The following is a 13,532-nucleotide window of genomic DNA, read 5'->3' as shown; positions in this document are numbered from 1 at the left end:
AAAAAAAAAAAGAAATAAAAAAAACTGCACAAACAAGCGTACGCATGCCAGGCGCTTCCCAACGTCTGACCTGAACCAAGATGTTTGTGTGTTGGAAGGGGCCCAGCACATGACTACAAAGGGTTAAGTTAAAAGGTGCCTTCTCAAATTTGAATTTAGTTTGCTCCCTCGCAACTCCGTTGGACATGCAGAGGTGCAAGAAAGGGTGCTAATCATCGTATCACTAACTTTTCTTGGCAATTTCTCAAGAATTGCATGACAAGGCACTTTCAGTGTGTACTGAAAGGCATGAGAGTCGAGGTGTGTTGCTCGAGCAGTTCTTCATTGCAGGAATTGCTCAAAAGTGTTACTTAAGGACGGTGTCTGTTTCACTTGAGTGATGGCACCCCCCATGCTTGATGGCATCAGAGAGCTAATTGGTGAATACTCCAACTTCACCCAAGTGTCACTTGGCATTATGGTCATTTGCAGGAATTTGCAGATGCATTAACTTAAGTTAGGAGATAGTAAAGTGTTTGTCTCTATTAGATTGTACACCTACGTGCACCATGAGAACACCAATTTCTAATGAAGATTCACACTTGCTTGCTTTCGGCACCACCAGTCTCTTCATCATGGCTCCACAATCACTTCCCGCGCATGCACTTAGAAAAAGCATGGCCCACAAGATATGGTTCTGTTGCGCAGAGACACCTGTCTCTAGTGCGTGACTTTTTACACCACCTATTATGTGAACGATTTGATATCCCCCTCAGATCTGGATAGAGCTCAGGCATAATCGCTTTGGAAGTTGGTTATTATTACTGAGTGGCATGTCATCAACGTGAAAACCCGTTTTTTGTTCAAGTACCCTGGTTAGATGCTGAAGGCAGCATCTCCGTAAACATGTAAAAAGTAAGTCTGCTCATGTGTTTTGTCATCAAAACCTCTTTGGCATAAACACAATGATGAAAGTGTAACATAGTGCAGTAGGTTGATGTGTTGAAGCTGCATCTTGGATTTTCTTGTTAACTTTCCATGTTCAATACACACTGCATCTGCACTTTTTGTTGCCCACAATGACACAACGGTCTAGATAAAATTTGTGTCAATTTTCAAGGGAGCTGATGGCATGAATATGTATAACCACTTCTATATGATTCCACATGCATCCAACTTTATATCTAAGATGAATATTTACGTAATTGCTTTCAAGTTGATATTGAAAAGGATTTCAGGCATTGTGCATTTTAATGTATAAGGGGATACATTCTCTGCTATGTAACGGATCTGCTCTGACATGTGGTCATGAAAGGTTCCAACAGGGACACTGTGTGCATGTGGAGGGTACGCCCCTGCATCATGCGACCTAGGCAGTAGGTCGACTTCCTACTTCTTAGATTATGGGATCATCATAAGCAGGTTCGAATGTGTCCGGTTATTCATACAATGCCATTGTTGCTATCTGATATTCTTGGCACTGATTGTTCGTTTTTGAATTCTGAGAATGACTATGCTCAAAGGGTGTGTAATGTATAGAGCTTAGTGCAGACTGTGTTGTCCATTGGTGCTGTTCCAGCGGTTGACCTTATCAACAACTTGCTCCAAGTGAAGACAAGGAAGCGCTACACGGTGGACAAGTCCCTGGTCCACACCTGGCTACAGGTGAGCTGCTGCCAGTTGGTTGGCATTGCCTTCTGTAATCCTGCAACTCTTCGTTTTGCACAGAATGGTCAGGGCCTGTTTACAATGGGACAACTATACTCGCGGACAACTTTCTGTGGCAATGAAGGGAAAGCTGCGGACGCGTGGCTGCTGCACATGTGTTACCGCGCCAAGTAGTCCGGCAGCGTTTCACACTGCTTTTGGTTGCTCGGAGCAGACGCTGAATCGACGCAGCTTCCACGTGCGACGGTTTCGCGTTTGCCCAGGCGTGGAAGGGAAAACCCACAAAATGAGTAAACTTTTACACTCGGTGGTGCATTCTGTCATATTTAACTGTTGCTAATAAGGTGTTTATGTTTTTTCTTCCCCAGCCTAAAATAACGTGGATTAAAATGCGGGACTCTTTTCAGAAGCGCTCTCACTTGTGCGCGCTTTGGCTACGTAGCTTTCCCTTCATTGCCACAGAAAGTTGTCCGCGAGTATAGGCCTCTAGGCACTTCAACGGGAATGTACACGCTCTAGTCGACATGTCGGCAACTTTTGTTCGGAACTGCAATGATTTGTGACATCGCGCACATGGGTCGCATCCAAAAAATTTATGGCACACCGTGTGGTATCTCAGATTTTGGTTACCTTATCACTAGGGTAGGTAGCAATGCTGCAGGGAAGTCAAACAATTGTGCAACTCATAAAAATAAAGCATCCGAAAAATCTTTTGGTTTGACATTTTTCTGCCAGAATGCATATTTTGAGCCACATGCAAACAAAATTTTTCACTATTTGAGCCATGTGCAAACAAAATTTTTCACTATAATCGATACTATGTTGGGTACAATATTTTCAGTTTCATTATAGTAGCAAGAAAATATTCATTGAAATGGTGCATGACGAAGCAACATTTATATTTACTTCATTATATCCATGCACACTGTATCCGGGTTCAGCTCTATGTGCATGCGAGACAGGTAAATTGAGTAAAGCATGACGACATCAGTGTGCATCTCTTGCACCGTGTGTGAAGTGTTGCTCATGAATGCTGCTTGTGTTTGTCCTAAAGCGTAGCCGTGTGTGTGCCTTAGCCCCTCCAAATGATAAAACTGTCCCTATGGGAAAGACAACTAATCTCGATTAAGTCCGAGTGAAGGCACAAGCATTCAGGCACTCCAGCTATTGCTACAAATGTACTGCAAATTGTGCAGGAATAAGGGCGATCACTATGCAGGAATCGGGGAGTAGTGCGGTGGATGTGGAACATCTTTGCAGGCAGGTAGTTACAAAAAAACTCATGTTTAAATTTATGCAAGTACACTGCACCAGGTTTGTGTGGGCCACACATTGCTTGTGCATGGTTGTAGCAAACACTGTAAATTTTGTAAGCTTGGCAGAGTTTGTCGTCGAACTGTGGTGTTTGTGTGTGTGTGCAGGATTACCAGACGTGGTGCGACATTCGCGAGCTGGAGAGCCAGGTCGGGGTGCGGTACCTGAGCCACGAGTCGGACGACACCCGCTGGGAGACATACCGGCGCGAGCGAGGGCTGCAGCCGCCAGCACCCGCGCCCCCTACCGCTCAGACGCAGCAGCAGTCTCAACAGCAGTCCCAGCAGCAGCAGAACCTTCATCACACGCCTGCGCGGTCACGACTCTCGGTTCAGCGCGAAGAGGAATCGTCTCCCACCTGCGGTCGTGTCCGCCTCTGACCCTTTGCCGACATGAGCCACCGTGGCACGCAGTTTCCTACGTTTTCCCTGGGGCAGGGTGCTAGCGTAGGCGGGGTCCTGGTATGCGTTTGGAGGTGGCACCATTTCCTGCTTCATTTGATTTGTTTTTCCTTCAACTCCCTCACTATCTCGTCACTATTGTTGGCAGTAGCATCGCTGAGAAAAGATCCAAACTTGCTCCATCGCAATTTTTGGACCCTTTTATCAGCCAGCCTCTGTGCGAAAGAGGAGTTGAGAGGGAAGACCTGAGAAAGGGGTAAGGGCAGCAGCAATGTAAAACGCTATCTTCAGGTTTTACGGGGACCTTGAGTGTAGATGCGTTTGCTGTGTAGGGAAGCATGCAGCAGTGGTGTGTCTCGGCCAGTCACGAAGTCTGGGAGGGGCTGTATGGTCTCAGTCGGTCACCTTCAGCAGCGCTTCCACATGGCGCTACACGAGGCATGAGACCTCAGTGGTAGCGCTGATCATTCATAGGCACCGTGATATTTTGCCTGCCCGTCCTGTATTCAGAGCACTTGACAACTGCACAGTGGTCTGGCGTGGGTATAGCAGTCGACATACTGGGTGTTGCAGGTGTGCATGATTTTTCCTGCTAAACAGCCGGCCGATCTGTACTCAAATTTCGCACAAGGTTAGAATTTTGCAGTTGATTTAGTTTAATACCACATTTGTGAGCACTACTTGCCCATTTCCGTAACAACAGAACTAAAGAGCAGATTGTCTGCAGTAAAGCCGCTTTAAAAATTCCGACTTTGCTGCAACGAAACGTGAGCACCATCTTTAATCCACTACAGTGAACGGTGCACTCACCTTTCACCAATAAAACAGGCAAGTAATGCAGGCAAACATCGTAATAAACCAAACCCATTTCAAAATGCTACCTCTGTGTGAAATTTTAGTGGAAATACATCAGCAGTTTAGCTAGAAAAGTCATGTAAACATTGTGCACCCCTGTTCATGCAATATTCTGTATTGTCATTTTGCAATATGTTTGCTGACTGGTTTCCTCCCGTCACATCTGCTGCCTCTTGATAGTCAAGTAGTGCACAGTGAAAGTAGTATTCCTAATGAAAAGTGATCAGATGTTCCAGTTTGAGCCATGCATGCCCTGCTTTACACACGCACTGGACCACAGTTTCCAGGGTGCTGTATTTTGTCTTGTTTCTGCGTGCCTGGCCACAGCTGAACCTGTAACGTAGCTAGTACAATGCAAGACACATGGTATCTCGTAAGGCACGTGGTAGCATGTAAGGCACATAGCTTGCTGCCAGGGCTACAGACTTCACACATTCATATGTTGAATCTGCTTGGCAGCATTTTGTGTAAAAAGGCAATGACACCAAGCACAAGAACTAGACTAAATGGAAGACTTACTGAACACGAAGTAATCTGCCTATAACCCTGCAGCCTTCATTTCTTATTTCTCTGCGACACTCCCCCTTCCTGCCCTATTCTGTGAGGTTGTTATCAGATAGAAATCTGGCACTGCAGTAGGTCAAGTAGCCCGCGAATCATGGACGGTACACAAATGTTTTTTCGATTGGTACAACTTCATTGGCGAAGCAAATTTTCACTCCTTTTACTGTTCTATGAGCTTCAGTTGTTTAGTGCCTACCTTGCAACATTTCTTTGGGTTCGTTAATTATTAAGGTTTCAGAGTTGATTCATTCTATCCGTTGAATAGGAATGCTTACTATCAGAAAATATAAAATCAGTTTTTTTCTTAGCAATGAAAGGCTTAGTGAGGCTAACCATTGTCATGTAAAGAACTTGTGGCTTCAAGTTGGTCCAAGATAAATAGCCACAAGGTTGAACCGTAGATAAATCCATGTAGTGCCTATTATTCTCATGCTGGTTGAACTGTCTGTGCTTGTTTGTGCTGGTTAAGCTGGCAATTGTGAACTGGCACTGCACATAGGCACTAGCACCGTGGTTCTTTGTAGTAATCTTAAGGGTTCACTAAAAAGAGAAATAACTTGAGCTGTATTACCCACCCACAGTGGCAAAAGAAAGCCACTGTGAACATGGAAGGAGGCCTGATAAGCCAGAAAAGATTGTAAAAATTGGCAGTTTCGCTTAAGGGCGAAGCAATGACAGTGATAGCAAGGTTTAGCATTGCACTTGAACTCTTTGGACGCTGTTCTTAACGATGCACAGGTGCGACTACACGCGGATGGCGACAAATGCGGATGCAACAAATGTGGTGCCAAGATTTCTGGCACCGTTAAAAAACTTCAACACACCGTGTAGGGCCTGTAATGGCATTGCACAGGCACTATTGCGCTGCCCGTCAAGACCAGTGCCAGTGTAATTACATAACTTTCAGATTGTGAGTGCTAACTTTTTTTTTTGCACTTTTTGATATTCAGATAAGATTTGGGTTTAAAGGCGTACACTGCGAATGGAACTTTTCACGACTTTTGAATATGGCAAATAGTGCTGCGAAATTCCGCAAGGTGAATGAAGGTTCATGGGGGAAAGGAAAAATTTACAGCCACCTGTGTGTAGCACGAAGCTACAAAGGAAACCCACATAGGTAACTCGGAAACAAAGCTTTGTAGCGCGCTGCGATTCTAAAAAATTCTTAGGAATAATTCAATCAAGGATGTAGACCTGGTCTTGGCGACATTGGCAGGTTGAATAATATAGCATCTCCCTTGCATATACAGCATAGGCAGAGATATAGCATTCTAATACATAAATACATGTGGAACATTACGACTACACTGACGGCAAAAATTTACCTGTAGTGTCCATATAAATGCTATCTCGATAAAATGAAAGACGTGTGGTGACGCCGCCTTTAGAGTTCTCGCACAAGCTCGTCATGATGTCATGAAATTTCATGGCACCTGCTTGGGCCTAGTTAGTTTTTTATTGATAGAGATAGAGTACTTCGTATTCTAAGAGAGCCAAAGACTGAGCTTAGGAATTTTCAAGAACTTCTGCTAAGCCAGAATTGACCAAACACAAAAAAAAGAACTGTGACATCACACTGACATACTGGCACGGGGGTTTCCATGCGAAATTCAAAAAGTGCAACTTTGACCTTCATTTTCTCTTCTAATAGTTAACCTATTAATGCGAAAGTAATGAAAATAGTTTTGAAGGATTACTTTGCCAGTCTAAACTGATTTCGTACTTGTCTTTTTTTAGCATTCCTTTAAGATGACATCTATGCACTTCGTCATACGAAAAATCTGGTCACTTTGCCAAAAAGGGATCCATCAGGCACACAGCAGCAGGATCTATAAGTATGCACGTATCCATTGGACATAATATGAGCAATTAACAAGAGGAAAGCAATAGAAACAACACAGGTTTCAATGCCATATGTACAGGCCGATAACCTCCATTCCGTCGAGTTTCCTACAATACTTACTACAGGCAACTCTAGGCTTGTGCATTATAAATGCAACAGATAGCAATGATGTGGACATGCTCAGAAAGCTACCGCCGTTGTGCATTTAGGAAGATATGATTCCTTGGAAATTTTGACCAATAAAGAGTAAAGAAAACTACAAAAATGTCTGAAGCAACAAACATGGAGATTGTAAACAAATGCATGTGCTGTACTCATCATTCCCATGGTAGCTGCATGATCACAGGGCCAGAGTTCCCTTTAGTAATTTTAACATGAAACTCTGTGAACCACACGACTTGCACATGAGTTGTTCATTGTATTTATAGCTTAGAATGCAACATTCCTGGGCCAAACAAGCTTTTCATTAGAACTGATTGTGATTATGTCAAGTGGGTTCGATTGACTGGTAACAAGATAACAGAAACCAACTGGATACTCAAATGCTGTTCAGCTGACAGCACTTTTAACATTTGGAGGTGCATACAGGGTTTGACACTGGCAGCGGCCATTTTGAACTGTCTCTGTGCAGTGTCAATGTCTCGCAGAAGTACCGTTGCCTCATCAGATCCGAACTGATCACTCTGGCTGCGTCTACCGATACGCTCAATTCTGTGTCAACATTTGTTTCCTTTCCTTTTCTCTTTCTGCTGTGCCTCTGGCACCATGACTGCTGGCGTTCTTTTTGACCTGCATTCATTAATGTGCTCACAGGGTTTCATAGTGTTCAGTGCCATATGACAAATCTTTCCACTAAGGGTACTGGCAAATACTGCAGTACCAGGCGTAAAGCAACAAAGGGCAGCCAAGTGTCTCTCAAACTGGTCCGCAAACCCTGGGGAACTGCTGTTGCTAAGCGTCGTCTCTCGGAAAACACGAGCGAGTCTTGCCGGGGAGGCATTTGTGATGACCTATCTCTGGGAAGCTGCATGCTCCACAGTTTACCATGTCAAAAGCTAGTGGAGTTAATAATAATTGAAAATGCAACTTGAACTATCTTATCCTTTCTGGCATGCAGCAATGCGTTTCTTGCTACTTGTAGACTGAGTGACACGAATAATTAAAATGCAATCCAGGCAGTGGTAAAAATAGTAGCGCAGCTTTATTTGTTCCAATAACTTGGTGCCTATCCTTCTCTGCTTGATTTTTTGCAGAGAAGAAAGAAATTTGCCAGTCTTTTAAAAAAGCCATATACAATGATATTTCACTTTGGCTGAATTAGTTATAAAGGAGTAGTATACAATATACTATCGAAGCGATCTTTGCAAGGCTGCATGGCTGTTGTCTTCTTATTAACAGCCTTTAAATAACATCTAAGCAGACGACATGTGCACCTATTGGTTTGTGGGTATGACACAAATCACAGCACTTTGCCTCCGAGATTTCCGGTGCGCCACTGGTGCTGCCTGATCTCTGACATCATGCAAGGTGCTGCACTAGTACTCAACATTCTTGGTACTGCATTATTTCTCGTGAGCAGTAATGGCAGCATTTTTCATACGTTTCGATAGCTAAAACGTCTATTTTTGCTAACTTTTTGTGGCACGTCCACTCGTATCCTAAACGTAAAATTTTTCACATAGGCTGTACTATATCGACTATGTGAAGCTAGGTTTTTTACATTGGGTTGCAGTTGGTCTTTGACAAGCAGCAAGCAGGTTAAGGCCTCTGTGACAAAAGCTTTGAGAACTTCTCTGCCGTGCCAAAGCCAAGTTGTCATTGTTTCACTCAGTTTTCACCAATTGGCTCTGTGCATGTCCACTCAATGCAAGTATACGCTGCACTAAGCTGTGACTTGAGTATGCCATGGTGTTCAGAATTTGTGACATGCAGGTTAGCTGTCGGAAGTGGTCACTGTTTTACTAATGGAAAGCAGATTCACTCAGGATTGTGCAGCAGACTGTTTTAATTCATCTAACTGATAGGTCCAATGTTTTGAGCATGTTTGTGCCATTCACATATGATGTGGTGGCCAGGCAGCATTAGAGACCTGTTGCACACACCTGCCAAATATTTGTTCATAAAACAACACAGTAGAAATGGCACTTTCACCTATTTGGCTGGCTAGCTTACATTAAGAGTTCACCGTGCATTGTGTCTAAAGGGACTCTGAAAAGAAAAATAACTTGAGCTGTGCTAGTAAATTACCCTTATGCAATACGAGAAAAGCCTCCCTTAACATAAGAACAGGTTTGGCAAGCAAGCAAGGACGCAAAAAAACAGACGGGTGGCGGCACACCAGTAGCGCACCCAGGATCTTGCCAGGGGGGGGTTGACAGTTTGCCAGCACCATTTCAATAGCACTAATTTCGGTTTCTTCACGGGAAATTGTCAAAAAAATGCACTTTTTGCGAGTGTGCAGACAATTGCGCGTGTTACATCTTAGTTGCAGTACTCAAATGCGTAAGGAAAGAAAAGGGGTTAAATAAAAGGGGGAGTTAAGTCGGCCTCAGGGGGAGGTTACAACCCCTGAATCCCCCCCCGTCGGTGCGCCACTGCGACACACCACCTTGATATTCTTCGCACCAGCTTGGCGTGATTTGATGAATATTCATGGTTTTGCTCAGGCCTAGTAAATTTCTAACAAGAAATGTGCTAAATTGTGTGCTAATGCAGCCAAAGACAGAACTTGGCAAGTTTTGAGCAATTTCCATGCACCACCGCGGCTTAAATACAGGAAAAATACATTGGCAAATCAGTTCTGCAGTAGCCCACAAGGCAGAGAAAGGTTCATAAAAGGGAGAATTGTCATCCATCCTACTATAGCATGAAGCTACAAAGGAAACCCTATTGGGTTTCGCAAAAATAAAGCTTCGCAATCGAAGAAAAAATTTGTCCTGGTTTAGGAAAATACTTTGAAATCTGTGACGTCACACTGACGTACCGGAACTGCGATTTCAACACAAAATTCAAGAATTGAAAGTTTGACCTTCAGTTTCTATTTCGGAATGAAGCTGTTACCTTGACACTAAGGATACTTTAATAGTCTAAACTGATTGAATGTTTCTCTTTAATGCCTGTTTAAGAGTGCTCTGCCCTAGCCGTTGCATTATTTCTGTGTGCGAGAGCTGTTGCTGCGTGTGAATGACTGATTGAAGTGTGAAATGCACAGGTAGAACAGTTAGCTAGCAAGTGACTTCGTGACTGGTTGCGGGCCACCAATGGGCTCCCTTTTGGGCCTCCTGACTGTCTGTGAATAATGAAAGAACAACAACACAAAGACTGATGCGCGCGACACGCGTGGCTGCCAACAACAAAACTGTAGGTTTGGGCTACATGCACATCTTTGCTGGTTGCGCCCCCTACATGTGCTCAGTGCACCAGCTTAATGAGCAGTTGTCTGTCTAGGGTGTTGCACAAGAGTCCCCAGCCGTCCGTCCCTCTTTCTGGTTGTGCCGGTAGTGCTGTTTGCTCTTCAGCTGTGGTTGTGGTTGAAGAGGTGTCTTTTTGCATCACAGCAGAGACGGCTGTTATGTTTGGATGTGCTCACTTGCAAATTGCAGATACTGGCTTATGCAGAATAGCTTGGCAATGAAAGACTTCACAAGTTCCAAGCCCACAGCTCTTCATTTTTGTTATTATGTGCAATGCGAACGAGCTCTTGCCTTTAGCAGTTATTTCTGACTTTTCTACTTAGAGGGTTCACCATTTTGTCTGATGTCACTCACTGCTATAAGGGCTTACTTTGTTTGAACATAGTAACAAATCAGCTCAGCATTCATGGCTTCAAGCTGCATCAACAAAATACTTAATGGACTGAATTTGTTATTAGGCAGTTTCAGCTGAGCATCGCTTACAGTCCACTCTGCTTGCATTTCATGCACTCGGGCAGTGAAGAGTACCGTGCTGAATTCACATTTTTGTTAAGCACCTCTCGCAGAAGCGCGAGGGACACGCAGTCGGCTTGGCTGCAAAATTACGAGGAAGCCAAATAAACACTGCATCACAGTCCATTCAGTGGGCTCGGCAGCAGAGCAAGGGCAGCATTTTGTCTTCTGCTCCTGGCATGACCATTGTTCCCGCTTAGCAGCTGAGCGCAGTGGACTGTAAATGTCAAGCTAAAACTGTCGACTGACTGGCCAAAGCTCGGCAAAGTGCAAATGGAAGGGGGCTAACAAGTAATGGCCTCCATGCAGAGCCGAGCCCGTTGCCATTCACTGACGAGTTTGATTGGCAAGTGTTTTAAATTTCACGTTGTTGTGGCAGCTGTTGACAGAAGTGCTATCTCTGCATGAGCCAATTGCAAATGTGAGATGTGCCTGGCAGTGGATGAGTTAGATGTGCAATCAACCAACTGAATCCAACGAAGATGACCTTGGAGAAGGGGCGGGGCTTTGTAGATTGAACATTTTTGTAGTTGTTTAGTAATAAGACTACGACTTTCATTTACCACTGAACTATACGTGCTGCACGGAAGTGAAGAATAGGGAGCAATTTAAACTCTATACGTAGGTTAGATTGCATCTTTTTCGTCAAAGTTTTACTCTTGGTTTGCCGCTTTTTTGGCTGCAGGCCGCTGCGGGGGTCAGTGTCTTGCACTGTAAAGTGAGGCCTAGAAATGGGGTAGGGTTTCACATTGGGCGAGGGGAACACGGGCGGCCAGAGAAAAACTGCAGTGAAGGAGCATTTTGAAACAGCTGCAATCTAAGTGAACAACGAACAAACACAACTCAAGCGCGAATTGCTCCCTGTTCAGCCTTCCCACAAATGTTCAGTCATCCTGGCACCAGGTGTTGTCCCCCTGGATAATTGTATGAAACTCTATAATAAGCAGCATTTTTGACAATGCACCCTTTTGCATCTTAACTACTGCATTCCGTAATTGTAAATGGCGCAAAGGGCACAGGACAACAAAAGGATGGGATACACAAATGTGCTCTCCCAGCTGAAAGTTTTAACTGAAGTAACATACCCTCTTCTATAGGAGGTAATGGTCACGTGATTTCGCAGCATGCAAACCCTGTAAGATGACCACCAAACAAAAGAATGTGAATGAACAAGGCAACATAACTAGTATATAGAAGGCAGATTACTGCAGTCTCCTAATCCCACGATCTTAAGCAAAAATAAAGGTCACTTTTGTAGGGTGATGGGGATAGCACTAACCCTTTTGACTGTCCCGTGTCTTTTTTGCCATTTGCAATTGTGCATCGAAACCAACTCGCCCATTTCTCTGTCTTATTACTGCATTCCACGTTGCAGATGTGATTTCTTTCCTGCAATGCAGCTCTGACCCCTTTTGGCATTTCTTAACGTAGTTGACGTGGTAGAGCGTCGCTCCGGTGAACAGCGGGCGTCAGTGAGACTATTAACTCCACATTCCTTACTCTTTATATAAGTGGCATGGAGCGGCTAAGGACAATCCAGAAAAGGCACTCGAGGGCACAACTTCCCGCGTCTCCCGACAGCCACGGCTTTTCACATGTCCCTGTGCTGTGCATTTTCAGCCATGGCATTTTAGTAAATCTTGTTAGAGAGTATGTGTGTTAGAATGAGATGTGTTCCATAACCTCTCGCCTGTATTTTTTTTTTTCTGTATTCTTTTGATACATCATACAAGCACGTTGCATAAAGGTCTCTACACAAATTGCACTTGTGGTCTGTTCATTCTGAAGCAGTGTGACACGCCAAGCATTTTTTTTTTCTTGCTGAAATTACTTCTTTTATTTCAATTTATGTATTTCAGTTACCCTCAAGGCCCAGATGCACTAAAAATGGTAGTGGGTACAGTTTGCAAGTACAAATCAAGTACGAGATAGACGAATGCCAAGACCGTAGTTTGATTAAAATTAGTTGTGACGTTCCTGCTGATACACTGTTAGGTACACAATATTGGCGGCGAGGTGGTTCCACTATTGCGAAGTCCAGGACAGGTATGACTGAAAAGACCTCTTGAATGTATCTATGCATACGATATGACCGCAATCAATGGTGAGATATAGTGCAGCGGAGGGATGTGATCATAGCAAGGCATTGAATGGTGAAACAACTTGTAAAACATGGTTAAATGTGCAATTTGCCTACAAAAATTGAAAGTTATGTATGTTATTTATTTCGCATTGATATTGTTGCATACAAAAATATAGAGGAGGTCCCATAGCTCATGGTTGCATGAGGACCTTTTATAGATAACTGCATTTGGTAAGTTTAAAGTTATAACACCGAAAGCTTCATTAAAGTATTTACAAAAACAAGTAGCCGTCAAACACAGAAATTGAGAAAACTTTTGAATAATTGATAATTTGTATCCTATTACAAGCAATGCCGTATACTAAGGGACCCAGTTCCAAGACTGCTGGCGTACTTATCCAGGCACTTGATGTTGTCTACCAGGTAGCGTTGCTGTGCTGAAATCATGGTGTCAAAAATATTGTAAAGAATCCAATAATGAAAACTATGCAATTGAAACCTTTCGGAAGGTTATCAACGTGTGTGTATTAAAAGCGAGATGAAATGGTTTCTGAAAACAGGTGAAGATTACTTTATTTCTAAGTGGTACTCCTTACCACTGGTATGGTATTTGTATGGTATTCCTTACCATTGCTTACTGTTTAACAAAACAGACTTTGCAATAAATGTTGCATCTTCATGTAGATATTGTATAATGCTATTAAAGTTGCAGCTGCCCATTTGGCAAAACAAACTGTGTCAGTATAAGGGTATATAATGCAAGTAGTGCCTTGTTTCCATTTTGCAAATGGATCACTAAGCACAGTGCTTTCATATTTGAGTGGCTAACAATTTGTATTTGTGAATTCATCAGTATTTTAGCCTTCTAAGAAAATGCTAAAACATTCAATAAACGGTGA

At 43.4% G+C, this 13,532-nt stretch overlaps 1 protein-coding gene across 2 annotated transcripts in view; it reads left to right on the top strand.

Annotated features, from left to right (window-relative positions):
* The window catches only part of LOC119464371 (serine/threonine-protein kinase D3-like), a 56,730-nt gene extending 44,415 nt beyond the window's left edge, over positions 1-12,315 (top strand). For both annotated transcript variants that reach the window (XM_037725309.2, XM_037725311.2), the window contains 2 exons: positions 1,559-1,644; positions 3,069-12,315. In XM_037725309.2, coding sequence (XP_037581237.1) covers positions 1,559-1,644; positions 3,069-3,341 — 359 coding nt within the window. In that variant the 3' untranslated portion in view covers positions 3,342-12,315. The remainder of the gene's footprint in view (positions 1-1,558; positions 1,645-3,068) is intronic.
* Positions 12,316-13,532: the final 1,217 nt, after the last annotated feature.

The sequence above is a fragment of the Dermacentor silvarum genome, chromosome 9, assembly GCF_013339745.2.
Source record: "Dermacentor silvarum isolate Dsil-2018 chromosome 9, BIME_Dsil_1.4, whole genome shotgun sequence".
In the NCBI taxonomy this organism is placed as follows: Eukaryota; Metazoa; Arthropoda; class Arachnida; order Ixodida; family Ixodidae; genus Dermacentor; species Dermacentor silvarum.
This window is presented reverse-complemented; position numbering and strand designations above follow the sequence as displayed.